Raw genomic sequence first — 22017 nt, 5'->3', positions numbered from 1 at the left:
TTTTCGGATCTTTGTTGTGGAGGGACGGCGTGGTGCTTCTGCCTAGACCGCCATCTTGCCGGAGACTCTTGTAAATGTTTTGTATAGTCTTTCTACTTACGTTAAACTTGTGGTAGAAAGAATAGTTTAATTCAGTATTTTTACTGAGAATCACATATGGCCGTTTTGCTGTTCTTTCTGTCCTGTGTTTCTGTAGTATGTCTCTGCACATTTTTCTCATTTCTCTCTATGTACACATTCTCACATGAAATCAGAAGAGCTAAATGTAAATGAAAAGACGGAAAATTTTTATTAAACTATCGAAGAGAGGAAAGCTACACATAAGTATAGAAGTGCTAAAAGAAATAAAAAGAAAAGACTAACCAGTTGCAATATGTAAAATTAATAAAAACCTCTAACAAAAACAATGGTAATGAAAACATAAAGAATAAACTGGAAAGAGTATTTGCAGTAAATGTGAGAGTAAAAGCTTTAATATATTTAAGATAAAAAGTAGAGCTCATACAACTGGTATATAAGTAAGTGTGGACAATGGTCATGAATAAGGAGTTCACAAATGAGAAAATCCAGTTGTTAAAGCACAAAAAGTATATTAAAGTCCATAATGGTGCTCTGTAAAATGGAATTCATAATATTCATAATGGTACTTCGAACAAACAAATGAACAAAGAAACCTCACCGGTCACTTTTGGAGCATGGTTGAAAACCAGCTAATTACTCTGAAAACTGGTAAATATAAGGACAGAATCAAGCACTTACCTTGCTTTTTCTGTATGAACTGTACCTCAGGTAACCAGATAGTTCATGGAGGAAGACACTTCTATTTAAAAGGATTTTAGCTTAGAAATGAAGAAGTGATAAACTATCGCCACTTTTCAACCCCTGAGTGAGATAATATGTCTGTATAGTGATCATCAGTGGCTGCTAAAACAATTAGATGGAAAGTTGATGGCAAGCTTTATAATAGATGGATCGAGAGGACAGCATCTGAACCCACTGATTGTTCTTGGGGCATCTCGTGTTGTTAGCTGCCAGTGAGTCAGTTCCCAATTCATGACAATCATATGTACAATGGGTTTGGACCATTGTGATCCATAGGCTTTTCATTCGCTGATTTTTGGAAATAGATTTCCAGGCCTTTCTTCCCACTCTGTTTTAGTCTGGAAGCTCCACTGAACCGTGTTCAGCATCATAGTACTATGCATGCCTCCACTGACAGGGTGGTAGTGGCTGCACTTGAGGTGCATTGACCAGGAATCCAACCTCTGTCTTCTGCATGGAAGGTGAGACTTCTACCACTGAACCACCACTGCCCCCCGTGAAAAACCAGAGACCACCAGATATTTTGTGTGTTCTGATGTGGTGTGACAGGAAAGATGCGACACTGCCAATGAAGTTTTTTTTGCTAAAACAAAATCCAGGCATATATCTAGGTGTCAATTCTAGTTTTTAGGAAATGCAGGGAATGGAGGAACATACAGTTAGCAAAATACACAATGGGGGAAACTATAGTACGATCTGCTTGGTTTCTTTTATAAATAAATTGAAGAAAAAGAATGGGAGAAATCTGTAGATTAAAAGAGATTTTAGGACACGTGTCAACCAAATGCAATATGTGTGGGCCTTTTTAGATACTCATTTGAACAAACCAATTGTTAAATTTTTTTTTTTCATGAAAATTGGAGACATTGACTAAAAATTTTTGTATTAAGGAATTGTAGTTATTTTCTGAGATATAAAATGGTATTGTTGAAATTTGTGTTTTATTCTCTATACTTGCTGGAGTTTAAGAGTTTAAAAAAAAAGGGCTCTTTAAAAGAATTACAGAGGCTTGGACGATTCCACCTCCCCCTTTGAAATTTCTCTCTTCTTTGACCTCGTTTGGTACGTACAGACATTTTTACCTGCTTGCTCGGAAGTTTTAGTTCAGACATGAAACAAACCCTTTTTGAACAGACACATTTAAATGTTTGGACGTTCTGTACGTCCTGCTCTTACATGATCTGATGGTATGTCAAAATAAATGAAAGATGTTTTGTTTCTCTCTCTTTCTCTACCTTTTATCTCTTATAAAAACTCCTAGCTTTTCTCTATTTGGCGGAACACATCTCAGTGAGACTGTACTGCCAATTCATGAATCTTTTCTGAAATAAAATAAATTCTATAAATTTTACTTTGTCAGAATTTTTTGTTTTAACAGTATTTTTTTTTAAAGACTCATTGTCCTTTTTTTTTTACAGATACATATTAAAGTATTTATGGATGAAATAATGTCTGAGCATTGCTTCAGAATAACCCAGTTTGTGAAGGGGGAGTTGCTGGGGGTAGAGATGAAACAGTATAGGCCATGCGTTGATAATTATTGAAGATGGATAATAAGAACCTGGTGGTTCATTGTGGTGTTTTCACTACTTTCATAAATGTTTTAAAATCTCCATAATAAAAAGGTAAAAAATACAGTATTTAAGTCTCTCAATGAAAGATTTCTTTTTCTCCCTCAAACTAAGAGATTTTTAGTTTTAAATATTTGGAGAAAATTTAAATAATTTTCTAAATTAAAACAAATTCTAAATGCCTAATATTTAAAAGAATCAGTGATAAACCATTTTCAGAGGAAAGCTATCCCTTAAGCAGCTTTAACTAATTGGTTTCCTCCATTTTATTAAAGAACGGAAAACCAGTGAAATCCTCACTAAAAAGGCATACAAAAAGTTGACGTCTCCAACCATTCCGAGGAGCCTTATGTTGCACACTTAAGTATTTCTATATAAACAGCAAAATTCAACCATATGAAAATCAAGTAATTCCTTGCTTTAGATAATAAATTAGAAAATATTAATTTTTATCATTACCATGGTTGTTGTTAGGTGCCATCAAGTTGATTTCAACTCATAGTGACTCCATGTGACAGAGTAGAACTGCCCCATATGCTTTTCTAAGCTGCAGTCTTTACATAAAGCAGATCACCAGGTCTTTCTCCCACAGAGCTGCTAGCTGGGTTTGAACTGGCAACCTTTAGGTTAGCAGTCGAGTGCTTACCATTTCACCGCCAGGGTTCCTTACCATTACCATGGATAATATAACTTTTAAACTCTGAATATGGTGCATTCTGATAGTGGTTTAATAGTCACCTTTCAATTAAGATTTCATATGCCAGAGAAATGACAATCTAGAAAATTTTTACTAATTTCTATTTTCTAGTTCTTTGAATAATGTTTGTAGTTAAAAGCAAACATTAGGGCAAGCCCATTCCCCAGATTTGCTCATCACCACATTCTGGCAGAAATGAGATTTAAACTCAGGTAGTCCGCCTCATTATGATTAATTAACCAAAATTTTTTGCGTATGAATGCAAATGTCTTATTCTGTGATATTTTAACGCTTTTTTTATAAAATATCTTAATATCTAGAATGTATATTTGGATACCTGTAATGTAAGTGGGCTTAAAAGAGCAAAAATATGACTACACAACTGTGAAGTTTTGGTCAAAACCAGATTTTGGTTCTTGTCTGTATGTTTTAGTATTACTGGTAGGAATTACTATAAAGTATTGTTAGCTAATTTTTGATGAAAATAGTGGAAAAATCAAAGGGCAGGTAGCCTGAGAAGCATGCCTTTTTTTTTTCTTCCTCTCTTCCCTCTTAGGGACATGGTGGATTTTTAGGTGAGGGTGATATCAGAAATGGGAGCTGGCAAAGATATTTGTCATACAGTTGATTAATAATAATGAAAGCTAGCGCTTATCAGTCACTTACTATAAGTTAAGAATATTGTAAAATATTTTACTTATGTTCCTACCTATAAACCTCACTGTTTATTACAGAGGAGGAATTGGGTTTTAGAGCTTTTAAGTCACCTATGTATCTCCCACAAGAATCCCTGGTAGCACAATGGTTAAGAGCTTGGCTGCTAACCGAAAGGTTGGTGGTTCGAACCCAGCCAGTGCCTCCACGGGAGAAAGACCTGGAGATCTGCTTCCATAAAGATTCCGTTGCCGGCAGCCTGGGAAACCCTGTGGGGCAGTCTTCTCTGTCATATTGGGTTGCTATGAATCAGAATCGACTTGACAGCACCTAACAACAACAAAATATGTCTCACAGCTGTTAGACGCAGGCTGTTTGACCTCCACACCTACGCTCTGAAGCACTTTCATATTCTGCCTCAGTTAAATATTTTTCCAATCCCTTCCTTATATTAATAACCTTTATAGAGAGCACTGGAATCGAGCTGTTGTTTGTTGGTATGGAGTGGAATGTTTGTTATAAGCGCTTAATACTATTTAACAAAATCAAGCTTCAAGCAAATTCCTCGTTTGCACTACGATTTCAGTTCATGTCATAAACATTTGAGTGCTCAGGATTTCCTAATAATAGAAACAGTAGAATTTAATTGCCAAATAGATGATTGTATCAGCTGATTTCCCAACCGATCCTTTCTGTTTTTTTACTGGATCAAGCATAATACCTATTGCACAAAGTGTTTTCCTTATGTCAACTGCAGCATTTTTCAGTATGGCATAGCAAAACCTCTGTGTTTTCTTACTTTGACCCAGGCAGGAGTTAGTTGTAGGCAACAGAGTTCCTTTCAGATCTCACTGGCAACTTGTTACCTTCCAGCAACCAATTCAGGTGGGGTTGTTTGAGGGGAAGTTCTATGCTGGATGTTTCAGTGATGGCTTTTCCCACTTTCTGGCAGTTGGGGAGTCTACTGTTTCTGCCTGGAGCAACAGCTAAGCACAGAGCATCACTTCTACTCATGCCAAACCCTACAATGCTTTTCATACATTTAGCTGCTTTTGGCTAAGAAGCTGTGCATTTTCACTCTTTTAGCTCTTAGGGAGAAATAGCTTTTGTTTAGGAGGTGATTATTAGTTGCCATGAAGTCAGTTCTGACTCATGGTGACCCCACGTGTGCAGAGTAGAGCTGCTTCATGGGGTTTTCAAGGCTGTGACCTTTCAGAAGCAGATCGCCGGGCCTGTCTTCCTAGGTACCTCTGGGCGTGTTTGAACTGCCAACTTTTCGGCTAGTAGTCGAGTGCTTAACCGTTTGCGCCACCCAAGGACTCCCTTGTTAAGGTAGAGGTTGTGATTTTAATTTGGCAAATCATTGAAGGTACTACTTTCTGAAATGGAATAAAAGCAGTTTATTTTTAGTGTTGAAACAGCTTTCTGATTTTTGTATGATTTTGTATGATGATCTGACCTTTATACTTGATGGTCCATCCCACCTCATCTCAGTCAAAATAGGCAAGTGACATTTCTGCAGTCCTGTTAGTTTTTCTGCTTCAGCAAGGAAGAACCAGCCCATCGTTGAGCAGAGGCATGTCTTTAATCATTCCAATGTATATATTTTTTTTCCTCATTGAACTCTTTGCTTTATGTAAAGATTTATTACTTCCCTCTTTCATTTGGGGAAAATAAGAGTTCTGCTAAGCTCAGGCTATACTACATAACTTCTCTATGTCTTAGTTTTCTTCCTGGTGAAATAGACGTAACTAAGCCTGCGCTGCTCGTTCTTGGATTGTTGTGAGGATCAAATGAAATACGATGGCTGTGCAATGTTTAGAAACTGTAAGGCAGTTATAAATATGTAGAGATTAAGGAAGAGAAGTACAGTTCTTGTATATATTACTTGGGCAGCCCTAGTGGCGCAGTGGTTAAGAACTTGGCTGCCAACCAAAAGGTCAACAGTTCAAATCCACCGGCCGCTCCTTGGAAACCCTATGGGGTAGTTCTTCTCTGTCCTACAGGGTCGCTTTGAGTCAGAATCAACTCGACAGCAACAGGTTTGGGTATTTGGTTTGGTTGAAGGAAGGCATGTCTTTAATATTTTTTGTGAGCTTGTTTTTTTTTTTCAAATATATGTATTGGTCTTTTGTATTCCTTTTTGATCATCTTTTATACATATCTATGTATTAAAAGCTCTTTTTATGCTACAGGTTATTCTTGTAATAAGTAGCAAATACTTTTCCAGTTTGTTTTTTAAGTTTATTAATATCACTTTTCACCCCACAAAGTACCTACCCTATTTACTTCCCCTAACAAAGTTTGTAAGACAGTATGTTATCCCCATTTTATAGATGTGAAAACTGATGCTCAGAGAGATTAATATTTTCATCCAAGATCATTTCAATATTATAAACAACACTTACTTAGACTTAATTTTTTTGATTTTTTAAATTCTTATTTCTCACTTCTTTTGCGTTCTTGTTGGAATTTATTTTCTAATTCATTTAGAGAAGGTCTTTTAGTAGTAATTACTCTAAATTCTTTAGTATCTGAAATTTTTTTTCTAATAGGTGAATGATAGACTGAGTAAAAATTTGGATTTAAAACATTTTCTCCTTTATGAATCTAAAGAAGCTGCTCTGTTTCCTTTATGTAACTACTGTTGCTGATGAGAGGCCTACCATCAAACTGATTTTCATTCTCTCAGAGTTCCCCTGGTTTGTTTGTTTTCCTCCCCTTTGAAGTCTTTCAGGATTTTCTCACTTTCTCTTTTTTTATTGTCACAAAATATATATGACAAAAAATGTGCTGCTTCAGCCACTCTTAGAAAATGGAAGAAAATTTTATTGTGTAAAACATTTGCCATTTTAACCATTTTAAAGCATACAATTCAATGACATTGATTATATGTTCACCATCTAGTTCAGCTATCACCACTGTCTAGTCCCAAATGATTTGCAGCTCCTTAAACAGAAACTCGGAGCCCTGGTGGCTCGGTGGTTAAGAGCTCGGCAAGCTATGGCTGCTAACCAAAAGGTCGGCAGTTCGAATCCACCAGCTGCTCCCTGAAACCCTATGGGGCAGTTCTACTCTGTCCTGTAGGGTTGCTATGAGTCAGAATCGACTCGACAGCAATGAGTTAAACAGAAACTCAGTACTCCTTAAGTAATAACTTCCCATATTCCCCCTCCCTGCAGCCCCGGTAACCGCTAATAAATGTTTGTCTCTATGCATTTGCCTGTTCTAGATATTTTCTATAAGTAGGATTGTACAATATTTGTCCTTTTGTATCTGACTTATTTAGCTTAATGTTTTCAAGGTTAATCCATGTAATAGCATGTATCAGAACTTCATTTTTCTTTATGGCTAAATAATATGTCATTGTATGGATATACCACACTTTGTTTATCCATTTATCTGTTGATGGACACTTGGGTTGTTTCCACTTCTGTTGTGTATAATGATGCAGTACACATTGGTGTACTAATATCTGAGTACCTATTTTCAGTTCTTTTGGGTATATACCTAGGAGTTGAATTGCTGGGTCATATGGTAATTTTATGTTTAACTTCTTGTTTTCCATAGTGGTTGCACCATTCTACATTCCCACTAGTAATGAACAGGGTTCCAGTTTCTCCACATCCTCTCCAACACATCTTCACATCCTTACCAACACTTGCTTCCATTTTTCTGATAACAGCCATCCTAGTGGATGTGAAGTGATATCTCATTGTGGTTTGATTTGCATTTTCCTAGTAACTAATGACCTTGAGCATCTTTCCATGTGCTTACTGGCCATTTGCATATCTTTTTTGGAGAAATATCTATGCAAGTCCTTTGCCCATTTATAGCTTGGGTTGTTTGTCTTTTTGTTGTTGAGCTGTAGAAGTTCTTTATATATATTCTGGGTATTAAACCTTTATCAGATATATGGTTCCAGTTTATCCTTTTTTTCTTTTGTTGCCCTCACATCTGGTGTCATTCTTAAATGTCTAAGAATCCATTATTAAAAACAAGGTCTTTAAGTTTTACTCTTATGTTTTCTTCTAAGAGTTTTGTGGTTTTAGTTCTTATGTTTAGGTTGTTGATCAATTTTGAGTTAATCTTTTGTATATGGTGTGAGGTATTGGTCCAACTTCATTCTTTGTGTGGAGATCCAGTTGTCCCAGCACTATTTATTCTTTCCCCATTGAGTGGACTTGGCACCCATGTCAGAAATCATTTGGCTTATCACTTCTTCCATTTTCAAAATACCATTTTCTTCACATTCTGTTTTCTAGAACTTGCATTCCACATCTAGCTTTGAGGGAAGCTGAGAGCTAACACTTCCGCCCACCCTCAGAAGTCACGTTTTCTTATCTTTTATGATATATAATATGTAATGATGTGGATATGCCAGTTTCCTTAATGTCTTTATATTATTAGGTATGTAGCCTTTAAATTTTTTCTTTATTAAGTAACATCATAATGACTATTGTTTTAGGATAGATCCTCAATAATTGAAGTACTGGATTGTATGTAGATACCCATTTCATAGTGTTCATTTATTATTGCCATGTTTTTGCTGTATTAAGTTAGCAGGGAAAAAATGCATTGAAATGTGATTTTTGTATTTGACTGCTTATAAAGTCAAACCTTCTATTTTATTTTTTTCATGAACTTTTGTTATGGGAAACTGAAATGTACACACATGTAAACAATATACTGAATATCTATACACATCAACTTATATCCAGTCTTGCTATGTTTAAATCTCTATCCATTTCCTTCTGTATAATTTTGAAGCAAATTCCAGACATCATATGATTTCATCTGTAAAAATATTTCAGTATTCAAATGCTCTTGTATATAGTTGTTTTCCAGTTAACTCTTTTGTGAATATCCATGTCCATATTGTACTTTTCTTCCTTTTCAGTAATTTTACACATTTTTAGTATATAAACAATAAATAAAGGCTCAGTTTTCTCTGTGGGCCTTAATTTTGAGAAAGATAATAAAATTCAGTTTTGTGCTGCTTCTTCAGAGTATGGGTGATTGGTTAAGACTTGGAAATGGATGATGTTATTTAGGGAGAGGTGGTGGACTGAGAAGTGAAATCTGCATATGGATGCTTGTAAAATATGTAAGGGATGGGCATGGGAAAAGACATCCACAAAGAAAGACTAAGAAGAAACATTTTGGGACAAAGAAAGTCTAGAGAGAGCAATGTCTAAGGAGAGAAAGGTTAACAACGTCAGATATAACAGAAAAGTTAAGGAAGATGATAAACAGAAATGTTTGTTGGACTCTGTGATTGAACAGTTGAGAAAATAGATGCAGACACTGACCATGATGTGGTATAGTGATGCCCAGATAGACTTCGGTTTGAATTCTACATACCTTTTGGAAATTTACGTACTGAGCTTAGTTATCCTACTTTTTAAGCGGGAATAATAATGCTTTTTAAGGTTACTGAGGTGTTTAAATGAGGTAATATAAAGTACTTGGTTTTATCTTTTTTGTAAATGGTAGCTATTTAAGGTCACATCATTGTGATACCTAAGTGGCTGATCTAGGATATGTGACTTCTATGATTTCTATTAAACAAGTACTGTATCTTATTTTTGAGTTACTATACCACACTTAGCTGCAAGAGAGGCTGGAAAATGTAATCTTTAGCTAGGTGTCAGTGCGCCTAGCAAAATGTCTAAAGAACAAGAGAACGTATAATTTAGGACAAGGACTAGTGTCTTCTCCCACCATCGCCTCCTGATTTGAAGTTGGCCAGGCTGGAGCAAGAGGTTGCTTGTTGCCTCGTCTCTATCCCTGTAATTTGCACAGGATGCCACTAGAGGGTGGTGGTGCCTTGATTGAAATCTTGTGATTTTTCCAATAGGTGGAGTATACTGAGTGAAAGAAAATAAAGCGCATATTCTCACTCAGTTATAATTTTCTACATTAATAAATAATAATACAGCCAGGGATCAACATTAAAGGGCAATATATTTTTCTGTCCCCAAGTTGTTTATAGTTCTTTTATATGTATATTTTTTATTGTACTTTAGATGAAGGTTTACAGAACAAATAGTTTCTCATTAAACAGTTAGTACACATATTGTTTTATGACAATGGTTAACAATGCCACGACATGTCAACACTGTCCCTTCTCAACCCTGGGTTCCCTATTATTACCAGCTTTCCTGTCCCCTCTTGCCTACTAGTCCTTGTCCCTGGACTGTTGTGCCCCATTAGTCTCGTTTTGTTTTATGAGGCCTGTCTAATCTTTGGCTGAAGGGTGAACCTCGGGAGTGACTTCATTACTGAGCTAAAACGGTGTCTGGGGGCCATATTCTCAGGGTTTCTCCAGTCTCTGTCAGGCCAGTAAGTCTGGTCTTTTTTTGTGAGTTAGAATTTTGTTCTACATTTTTCTCCAGCTCTGTCCGGGACCCTCTGTTGTGATCCCAGTCAGAGCAGTCAGTGGTGGTAGCCACGTGTCCTCTGGTTTTAGTTTCTCTGCTTTGCCACACATTTCCTGTGACAGCATCTGCCTTTGATGCCAAGCAACAGGATGGTAGACAGAGAATATAAGCCATGGGGATTCTCTCCTTGAACATCGGACCACAGTATCTGGTGTTAGGTGTTATAGAGAAGAGTTCCCCTTTCTTAAAGTTGTAGGTGCCTGTCTAACCACTGCTGGTACCATCACTACCACAGCTGCTGCCCTGGGACCTGGGGTGGAGAGTATGGAGAGAGAAAAAAAACTCCAAGGGTTTCCCCACTTCCCCTTATGAGTCCCCTTTCCTACTCCTCAGACTAGAAAGAGAAGGCTTATCTTGGAACATTCTGTCTGTATTTAGTGTGCAGTTTTGGGTTTTGGGCTGCCTTGGAGTCCAGGTCAGGAGGTGCCAGAGAAAACAAAATCAGGAAACTCTTCACAGTTTAGTGGCACTTGGAGCTATGGTTTCCTCCCCACAAGCCATCTGCTACCATTTTCAGAGTCCATGTGTTCTGTCCAGGTTTTTTGTTGGCATTTAGTGGGAGAGACATATCATTTTAATTTCATTATTGTTCATTGTTTTGGTTAATAATTTATTATCTATTCTGTACTAGGCTTTGCTGGACATGCAAAGATGGGTTATTTTTAAAGTGCCAGTAGTAGGTCACGGGGGAGGGGCTGTGGGAGTGGAAGCAGAAAGTAAACAATTTAACACTATGCATTAATAATAATAACTCAGCCTTTTTTGATCAATTTCCGTTTCAGGATTTGAATTATTGTTACTGAGGGAAAGAAGATCCTACTTCTACTTGGTTAATTTTCCACCTGTTACCCTAAAATATAAGGGATGAAGAGTCTTTGAATATGTTTGTGCTGGATTTAATTATTAAGACATAATTATAACAATTAGAAGAATAAGAAATGTCATTATGTATACATATGATAAGAATAAGAACTTATAATAAATAATTTATTATTATATACTTATTTTTTAGGTCTTAGAAAAATACCCCAATACACCCATGAGTCATAAAGAAATTCTTCAAGTTATCCAGAGAGAAGGACTAAAAGAAATCAGGTGAGTTATTTGAATATTGTTAATAATAGTTACAATACTTAATTAGAGTGTTTGGTAGTACATAACAGTATACTTTAGTCCTCAAAATTGATTATTTAGTAATAAGTGCTTTGTTAAATTCTGACTTACTCAGCTGTTAGATCTTTGAAGTTCTCAATCATAGCACAGTTACAAAACTAAAAGTAAGTTAAAACAAAAAATAGTTCTTCATGAGAAGGAAGGTAGCTATCTCCAAGTCCATGCACTTGAATTCTTAGGAAGGCCTGGAGCCATCTTCAAGCCTTCATCTTTTAGTTCAGGCTTTTGATTTAATATGCGTGATTATTAGCAGATAAAAAGTACACTAGTGCAGGGCGGTTGCTAGAGGTAGACAAATAGTCTAGGAAGGAATGACCTTGGCCAAAAAGAGCAAAATAGAAAAGGGATATAAAGCAGATAATGTTTACGATGTAATATCCTGGGATCAATCAGTACAGGACCAAAGGTACCACATACTTTGAATTCTAAGAGCATTATTATGTTATAATAATAGTCATTTTTCTAATCAATACCTTCAGTGATCAAGAAATGGTGAAATTATGTTAAGTATACTTTGTTTATTAAAATAGAAATCTGAGAGTCTAGAGAGATTTTCATTAAGATAGAAAAAGGTTGCGGTGCTTTAAAACTGGTACTAGTAGTTCTCACTGAAGATGGTATTGTGTAACACCCCTGGGGAAGAGTTCAAAATTTAGGGGGAGATATTTTTTATTGTCACAGTGACTAGGAAGAGGGGAGCCCTGTGTTATTTAACAGGCTGGTAACAGGCTTGTTAAAGTCTTTTGGACAGTCCTTCACATTGAAGAATTGTTAAGCTTAGATGCCAGTAGTGTCTCTGTTGAGAAACAAGGAGTTACACTCAAATACTTAGAAATGTTCTGCAAGATATTGCTTGATAATTTTCTTTCTTTTTTTAATATGGAATTCAATTTGAGATATTTTTCTTGGCCCTTCTTTTCTAAAGCAGTTAAAAAAAAATTTTTTTTTTTTAAATTAATGAGCCAACTTTAGTAGGCCATGCATAAATTAGGTTTGGTTTATTACTATAAAACAGTGAAATACAAGTTATAAGTTAGTATGTCTCACTTTGTATAGTATATGTCCCTGAAAAATTATATATAAACATTTGTAAATTAAAACATCAAAATGCTTTTGAAGAATTAGCTTTTAAAAATATCTTTTGTAAATTATTTTAAAAAATGAATCACTCTTAATTTGTTGATAATATAATTCTGAATATTTGTTTGAGTTAGATTAGATTTAATAGATTAGGATTAATTAAAGCACAATACCCATTTAATCACAGATCCATTTGTACAAAGCTATAGGAGAAAAGGCTAGTGATTTTGTGATTCTGAGGAACAAGTTCTGCTAAGGTATTCTGATGTTCTTTTATAACACTGTTGGATCTTCTAGAATAGGAATAAACAAGAGATTTCATTTCTCTTGTTATTTAGAGTTTTATACACTCTAGGTAAATAAGACTAGGAATTCTAGGGTATAGAAATCAGACTCCATTGGTCTCATTAGCCCTAAATATTAATTGTAATATCATTCACCTCTAACATAGTGAAACAAGAGATTTCATTTCTCTTGTTATTTAAACTTTTATACCCTCTGGGTAGATAAGACTAGGAATTCTGAGGTATAGAAATCAGACACATCAGTCTCATTAGGCCTAAATGTCAATTGCAGTATCATTCACCTCTAATATAGTGAGGCTCAAGTTTTGTTTATCCATTCATCTGGTGGTGGACATTTTGGTTGTTTTTACGGCTGTTCTGAAAAGTGCTGCAGTGAACCCTGTTGTACAGATTTCTGTTTGTGTTCCTGCTTTCAAATTTTCTGGGATTGCTAAGCCATATGGTAGTTAGCCATAAATTTTTTAAATAGTGTTTTAAAAACTTAAGATACTTTCTTTTTGTCCGAGGATGCAGATTTTACAGTTTGTAGGGAAACTGAGAGCACTTAGTTTCTCTTAACCTGAGTCCTGTGATTACAGGCTGTATCTTTGGTTATGAAATGTCAAGAGAGATTCAAACCCTGGCCTCCCATACACACTCACATAAGTCACTCGCCTACAGCTTCAGGTAGCTGTTTCCCTACCTTTGGGCAATAATTTTTTTTATCTTTTTAAATTAAGAGTTTGATTTAGATGTTCTTTGCCGTGTTTTAGCTATACAATTCTGTAGTTCTTACAGTCCAGCCAGGAGACAGAAACTACGTAGTAATTTGAACAGGAAAGTTTTATATAAAGATTTATTAATTGGTTAACCAGGAATTAGTTACTAAAAGGTAAAGAGAACGCAAAAGAATACAGTAATGGTAGATACAGGAAGCAGCCACTACCCCTAGGGCTGAGACAGTGAACCCCAGGAGGGAACAACTTTTGAGGAGGCCCCTCTGTGCCCCAGGCTGTGATTTAGATCTCCTTGTAGAGGATGGAGCTTTGGCCCACTGGGTGACACAGAAGTTCACTGAGGTGCTGTAGTCCTGGGTGGCACATAGGAAACTGCCTGTTGGTGCCTAGAAGATCCTGGAAAGCCACCTGCTGGAGTACTGTCCAACTTGCTGGGGAGCCAGCTGAGGCACCAGCAGAGTTTTCTGGGAAGCTCAGAAGCCATAAGCATTCTGCAAAACCTTGCTGAACAATGCGCGCCATTGGGTGTTCCTCATGCTACTGGTTGCCACATGCCACAGGAGCAAGCAGGCAAGAGAACACTGCAACTAGAAAGAGAAGCTCCTACTACAGTATTCCTCCACCACTCTGTGACAAAAATTTAATACTGCGCCAGCTGGCAAAGGAGAAATGTTTACAGGGCCCAGCTCCACTATCACAGAGAATGGCAAAGAAGGGCAAATTGGACTGAAAGTCAGCAAATTGATAACTGGCATAGAAGCCTTTAGTAGTTTTTCCATAGAAAAAGGGTTCTCCATTGACTGGTCCCACATACCAGTTTTGTTTACGTGATTCCTTTCCACCTATACACCAGCTAAACTGACACACTACTGTTCCTGGTACAGGATCTAAAATTTCTCACCTTTACTCAGGACTTTGAGCAATCTGTTATCTTCATCACTTCATGAACAAAACCTGACTCTTTCAAAATCAACACAGATGTTAACTTCCACAAAGTTGGCCCTTTCCTCTACAGCTCAGTGTAATCTTACCCTTTCTGAATCTTTTTTAAAGAAGGAATTAAAAAAAACAAAACAAAACGAAAACAACAGTTCATTGCTGTTGAGTCAGTTCAGACTCATAGTGACCCTATAGGACAGTAGAACTGCCTCATAGAGTTTCCAAGGAGCATCTAGTGGATTCAAACTGCTGACCTTTTGGTTAGCAGCTGTAGCTCTTAACTACTACGCCACCAGGATTTCCAAAGGAGAATTAGGACCTTCTATTTTATATTGGAAACCCTGGTGGCGTAGTGGTTAAGAGCTACGACTGCTAACTCAAAGGTCGGCAGTTCGAATCTACCAGGCGCTCCTTGGAAAGCCAATGGGACAGTTCTACTCTGTCCTATGAGTTGGAATAGATTCAACAGCAGTGGATTTTATTTTATATTATGGAGTCCCTGAGTGGTGCAGAGAGTTAACTGAAAGGTTGGAGGTCTGAGTTCACCCAGAAGAAAGGTCTGATGAGCTACTTCTGAAAAATGAGCCATTGAAAAGTCTATGGAGCACAGTTCTACTCTGACACACATGGAGGTCGCCATGAATTAGAATCAACTTGATGGCAACTGGAATTTATATTACACTTAGCATGTTTTCACTTCTTTTACTAGATTGATTTTTTAAATTAAGATTTATGATCAGTTTTCTTCAGAATGGGTAATCAATACCAAAGACAAATGAGATTTCACTATTTGAATTATTCATAGAATTTCAGAGAAAGCAGCTAAGGGATATCATGGCTGTATTTTTAAACAGAAAATTCAAATTCTTTATACTAAAAAAAAAAACCTGTTGCCGGCGAGTTGATTCTGACTCATAGCGACCCTATAGGACAGAGTAGAACTGCCCTGCAGAGCTTCCAAGGAGCACCTGGTAGAGTTGAACTGCCAACGTTTTGGTTACCACTTAACCACTATGCTACCAGGTTTCCTTCTTTACACTAAGTACTTTAAAAAAAAAAAAATTGAGAGTGATAAATTTTTATATGGAAAATAGAATAAGAAAATTTTAGAACTGAGATGACTTTAGAGATTATCTGATTCTAATTTATAATTTTGGATGGAATGAGAACCATTGCACACCCCCCCAAAAAAAAAAAACAAAACAGTATCTCTAAATCGGAATTCATTGGGTTTTTTTTTCCCCCTTGCAACCCTCTCCTATTTTCTTTTGGTTTAAGTTAAAATTTTATTCCAAGAAATATTTTAAATTTAGAATACGTATAACATATATAAATTATAAAACAATAACGAGGACACTTGTGAAGTGTCCCCATCACCAGTACCATTGGAGGTGCTTCTGTGCTCCTCCACTATCTCATTCATCCACCTTATTGTGCTGGTTAGAACTTCCAGTACTATGCTGAATAAGAGTTGTGAGAATGTATACCTTTGCTTTGCTCCTGGTCTTATGGGGGAGAGCATCCAGTCTTTCACCATTAAGTTGTAGGTGTTTTGTAGATTCTTTTTATCAAAGTGAGGAAAATTTCCTTCTCTGTTACTTTCCTAGGGCTGCTGTAACAAAGTACCACACCAGAAATTCATTCTATTGTAGTTCTGGAGGCTGAAATCAAGGTGTCATCAGGGTTGATTCCTTCAGAGGCTCTGAGGGAAAATTTGTTCCATGCCTCTCTCCTAGCATGTGGTGTTTACTGGCAATCCTTGGCATTTCTTGACTTAATAGATGTTTCACTCTAATCTTCCTCCATTTTCATATGATATTCTTCTCTCTGTGTGTCTCTGTCCAAATTTCCCTCTTCTCAAGGATATCAGTCATTGGATTAGGGCCCACCCTAATTCAGTATGACCTCATCCTACCTTGATTACATTTGCAAAAGTCCTATTTCCAAATAAGGCTGTATTCATAGGTACCAGAGGTTAGGACTTGAACATATCTTTTTGGGGAACATGAAATGGAATGCTTGAAGATCAGTATCGTAGGCATTAGTGAGCTGAAATGGACTGCTGTTGGCCATTTTGAATCAGACAGTCAAATGGTCTGCCATGCCAGGAATGATGAATTGAAGAGGTATGGTGTTGTATTCACTGTCAGAAAGAACATCGCAAGATCTATCCTGAAGTACGACTCTGTCAGTGATAGAATAATATCCATAGGCCTACAAGGAAGACCAGTTAGTAGGACTCTTATTCAAGCTTACGCACTAACCCCTAATGCCAAAGATGAAGAAATTGAAGATTTTTACCAACTTCTGCAGTCCAAAATTAATCAAACACGAAATCAAGATGTATTGATAATTCCTGGTGATTGGAATGCGAAAGTTGGAAACGAAGAAGGATCTATAGCTGGAAAATATGGCCTTGGTGATAGAAACGATGCCAGAGATTGCATGATAGAATGTTGCAAGACCAGCGACCTATTCACTGGAAATACGTTTTTCAACAACATAATTGGCTACTATACACATGGACCTTGCCAGATGGAGTGCACAGGAATCAAATCGACTACATCTGTGGAAAGAGATGATGGAGAAGCCCAATATCATCAGTCAGAATAAGGCAGGGGTCACCTGTGAAACAGACCATCAACTGCTCATATGCAAGTTCAGGTTGAAGCTGAAGAAAATTAGAACAAGTCTACAAGAGCCAAAATATGACCTTCAGTATATCTCACCCTAATTTAGTGACGATCTCAAGAATAGATTTGATGCATTGAATACTAATGATGGAAGACCAGATGAGTTGTGGAATGACATCAAGGACATCATACATGAAGAAAGCAGAAGGTCGTTAAAAAGACAGGAAAGAAATAAAAGACCAAAATGAATGTCAGAAGAGACTCTTGAAAGTTGCTCTTGAACGTAGAGTAGCTAAAGTGAATGGAAGAACTGAAGAAATAAAAGACCTGAGCAGAAGATTTCAAAGGGCGCTCGAGAAAACAAAGTATTATAATGAAATGTACAAAGACCTGCAGTTAGAAAACCGAAAGGGAAGAAGGCACTCAGCATTTCTCAAGCTGAAAGAACAGAAGAAAAAATTCAAGTCTCAAGTTGCAATATTGAAGGATTCTATGGACAAAGTATTGAATGATGCAGAAAGCATCGAAAGAAGATGGCAGGAATACATAGAGTCGCTGTGCGAAAAAGAATTGGTTGATGTTCAGCTGTTTCAGCAGGTAGCATATGATCAAGAACCGATGGTACTGAAGGAAGAAGTCCAAGCTGCACTGAAGGCACTGACTTAAAACAAGGCTCCAGGAATTGATGGAATACCAATTGAGATGTTTCAACAAACAGATGCAATGCTGGAATCACTCACTTATCTATGCCGAGAAATTTGGAAGACAGCTACTTGGCCCAGCAACTGAAGAGATCCATATTTGCACCTATTTCAAAGAAAGACAGTTTAACAGAATGTGGAAACCACTGAACAATATCATTAATACCACACACAAGTAAAATTTTGCTGAAGATAATTCAAAAATGGTTACAGCTGTTCATTGACTGGGTACTGCCAGAAATTCAAGCCGGATTCAGAAGGGGACGTGGAGCAAGGGATATCATCACTGATGTCAAATGAATCTTGGCTGAACGCAGAGAATACCAGAAAGATGTGTACCTCTGTTTTATCGACTACGCAAAGGCACTCGACTGGATCATAATGAATTATGGATAACGTTGCAAAGAATGGGAATTCCAGAACATTTAATTGTGCTCGTGCGGAACCTGTACATAGACCAAGAGGGTCATTTGAACAGAAACGGGATACTGTGTAGTGGTTAAGTGTTACAGCTGCTAACCAAAAGGTCAGCAGTTCAGATCCACCAGGCGCTCCTTGGAAACTCTATGGGGCAGTTCTACTCTGTCCTATAGGGTCGCTATGAGTTGGAATTGGCTCGATGGCAGTGGGTTTTTTTTGTTTGTTTTGTTTTTTTTAGGGGATACTTCATGGTTTAAAATCAGGAATGGTGTACATCAGGGTTGTATCCTTTCACCGTACTTATTCAATTTGTATGCTGAGCAGATAATCCAAGAAACTAGACTATATGAAGAACATGGCATCAGGATTGGTGGAAGACTCATTAACAACCTGTGATATGCAGATGACACAACCTTGCTTGCTGAAAGTGAAGGAGACTTGAAGCACTTATTGATGAAGATCAAAGACTAGAGCCTTCAGTATGGATTACACTTCAACATAAAGAAAACAAAAATCCTCACAACTGGACCAATAAACAACATCAGGAGGAACAGAGAAAAGATTGAAGTTGTCTAGGATTTCATTCTGCTTGGATCCACAATCAGTACTCATGGAAGCAGCAGTCAAGAAATCAAATGACATATTGTGTTGGGCAGATCTGCTGCAGAAGACCTGTTTAAAGTGTTAAAAAGCAAAGATCTGACTTTGAGGACTAAGGTGTGCCTGTCTCAAGCCATGGTATTTTCAGTCGCCTAGTATGCATGTGAAAGCTGAACAATGAATAAGGAAGACCGATGCCTTTGAATTATGGTGTTGGTGAAGAATACTGAATATACCATGGACTGCCAGAAGAACGAACAAGTCTGTCTTGGAAGAAGTACAGCCAGAATGCTCCTTAGAAGCAAGGATGGCGAGACTTTGTCTCACATACTTTGGACATGTTATCAGGAGGGACCAGCCCCTGGAGAAGGATATCATGCTTGGTAAAGTAGAGGGTCAGCGAAAGAGAGGAACGCCCTCGAGGAGATATATTGACACAGTAGCTGGAACAGCAGGCTGAAACATAGCAACCATTGTCAAGACTGGGCAGTGTTTTCTTCTGTTGTACATAGGGTCACTACGAGTCGCAAGTGACTCGATGGCAACTAACAACGTCCATATTTGACCCATAACACCCTCCATTCCAAGTTAGCTTTTATCATGAATGGTAGTTTTTATCATGAATGGGGGTTGGATTTTTCTAATGCTTCTTTTTGTCAATTGATATGATCATCATTTTTCTTGTTTATGCTGTTGGTTAGATGTATTACATCAGTTGCTTTTTGAATACTTAGCCTTGCATGCCTGTGATAAATCCCACTTGTTTGTGGTGTATAATTGTTTTTATATAAGGCTGGATTTGATTTAAGGTCCCTAGGTGGCGCAGGTGGTGAAGTGGTTAAGAGCTCGGCTGCTAACCAAAAGGTTGGCAGTTTGAATCCACCAGCCACTCCTTGGAAGCCCTATGGGGCTGTTCTACCCTGTCCTGTAGGGTTGCTGTGAGTCAGAATCGACTCAACAGCAGTGGGTTTTAGGTGACACAAAGGGTTTGCTCTCGACTACTAACCTAAAGTTTGGCTGTTTGAAACCCACGCAGGGGTGCCATGGGAGAAAGGCCCGGCAATCTGCTTTCATAAAGATCATAGCCAAGAAAACCCTATGGAGCAGTTACACTCTGTAACACATGTTGGAATCGACTCAAATCCCTGGGTTTGTTTTTTAGGTTTGGATTTGATATGCTCATATTTTCTTGAGGATTTTTGTGTTAAGTTCATGAGAGATACTGGTGTGTAGTTTTCTTTTATTGTACTGCTATTGTCTTGATTTTGGTAATACTGACATCATAAAATTAATTGGGAAGTGTTCCCTCTTCTGTTCTCTGGAAGAGATTGTGTAAAATTGGTGTTCTGTTCTTGGAAGAGATTGTGTAAAATTGGTGTTCTTCAAATGTTTGGTGGAATTCTCAAGTGAAACCATCTCCTGGAGGTTTCTTTTTTGGGAGCTTTTCTTCATTTTTTCCCCCAGGTGCTTTTTAATGTCAAATTCAGTTTCTTTAGTGGTTATAGGACATTCAGATTACCTATTTCATCTTGGTTGAGTTGTGTTAGTTTGTGGACTTGTCCGTTTCTTGTAAGTTGTTGAATTAATGAGTGTAACGTTATTCATAGTATCTCCTTATTATTCTTTCAATGCCTACAAAATCTTTAGTGACACCTTGTTTCATTCCTGATATTGATGATTTGTGTCTTCTCTCCTATCTTTGTCAGTCTTCCTAGGTTTGTCAATTTTACTGATACTTTAGAAAGAAATCAGAATTTTGTTATATTGCATTTCTTTGTTTTTGTCATTATGTTTTTATCATTTGTTTTATGACCCATGACAGTCCTGGTGTATGTGAATGTTTCATATCTGCTTGAAAAGAATGTGTATGTGTATCTGGCTGTTGTTGGGTAGTCTTCTTTAAATGTTACTTAGGTCAAGTTGGTTGATAGTGGTGGTGTTCAGGTCTTCTATATAATTATTTATTTTCTGTCTACTTATTCTGTTGGTTATTGGAAGAGATTGCAGTCTCCAAGTACAGTTGTGTATTTGTCTCTTTCTTTTACATCGTTCAGTTTTTGCTTCGTGTATTTTGAATATTTGTTGTTGGTGTATGTGTACACTAAAGGCATTAGATTTTCTTAGTGAATTGACCCTTAGATCATTATGGATCATTATGTAATGTCCCTCTTTGTCTCCGGTAATATCTTTTGTCCTGAAATTTATTTTTTCTGATATTAACATAGCTGCTCTTGCTTTCTTTTGATTAGTGTTTTGTGGTATATATTTTTTTTCCCATTTTTGAATTTATCTTTGTTTTTATATATTTAAAGTGAGGTTTTGTAGACAACATATAGTCGAGTAATTTTTTTAATCCAATATGATAGTTATTGACATGATTAGATTTAGTCTACCATTTATTATTTTTTTGTTTTTCCTTCATTTTTGTTCTTGTTTGTTTCTCTGTCCTCTATCTACTGCCTTCTTTTGAATTATTTTGTAGTATTCCACTTTATTGACTTTTTTGCTATATCTCTTTGTATTATTTTTTTGGCAGTAGCTCTTGAGATTGTAATAAACACACTAAACCTTTTACAGCCTTCTTGGAGTTAATATTTACCACTTCAAAATGTAGTAGCCTGATACAAACATATAGGTCCCTTTACCCATCTCCTTTACATTGTAGTTGTCATATGCATTACATCTACATACATGGAGAACCCCACTAGACAGTGTTATTGATTGTCCTTTCCACAGTCCTAGATAGTTCATAGACTAAGTTTGTGCAGATGTTTACCATTTCTTTTGTTCTTGCCTTCATTACTTAAGTTCTACATTTTCCTCTAGTGTCATTTCCCTTCAGCCTGAAGAATTGCCTTTTAGCATTTAGAGCACGCATGCTAGTAATGAATTCTTTAGTTTTCCTTCACCTGAGAATGTCTTTTTTTTTTTTTTTTGCCTTTATTTTGAACAATATTTTTGCTGGATATAGAATTCTCTGTTGACAGTTCTTTCCTTTCAGTACTTTAAAGATGTTCCACTGCCTTTTGACCTCCGTGGTTTGTGATGAGAAGTCCATGATTGTTCGAATTATTGTCCTCCTATAAGAAATGCATTACTTTTCTGGGTTGATTTAAAGATAATGTCTTTATCTTTAATTTTCAATAATTTGATTTTAATGTTTCTGGGTGTGAATTTTTTTATGTTTAATCTGTTTGGGACGCACTGAGCTTCTTGAATCTGTAATGTTATGTTTTTCACCAAATTCGGCAAGTTTTCAAATG

The 22017-nt window shown here is 36.9% G+C and overlaps 1 protein-coding gene across 3 annotated transcripts in view; it reads left to right on the top strand.

Annotated features, from left to right (window-relative positions):
• Nucleotides 1-22017, top strand: part of ASXL2 (ASXL transcriptional regulator 2) — a 197758-nt gene that overhangs the window by 64516 nt on the left and 111225 nt on the right. For 2 of the 3 annotated variants that reach the window (XM_004377581.3, XM_023732421.1), the window contains exons 2-3: nt 11200-11282; nt 17239-17241. In XM_004377581.3, coding sequence (XP_004377638.1) covers nt 11200-11282; nt 17239-17241 — 86 coding nt within the window. The remainder of the gene's footprint in view (nt 1-11199; nt 11283-17238; nt 17242-22017) is intronic. The other variant, XM_023732420.1, reaches the window with a different exon arrangement.

This window comes from Trichechus manatus, unplaced genomic scaffold (genome assembly GCF_000243295.1).
Source record: "Trichechus manatus latirostris isolate Lorelei unplaced genomic scaffold, TriManLat1.0 scaffold00052, whole genome shotgun sequence".
Lineage (NCBI taxonomy): Eukaryota > Metazoa > Chordata > Mammalia > Sirenia > Trichechidae > Trichechus > Trichechus manatus.
This window is presented reverse-complemented; position numbering and strand designations above follow the sequence as displayed.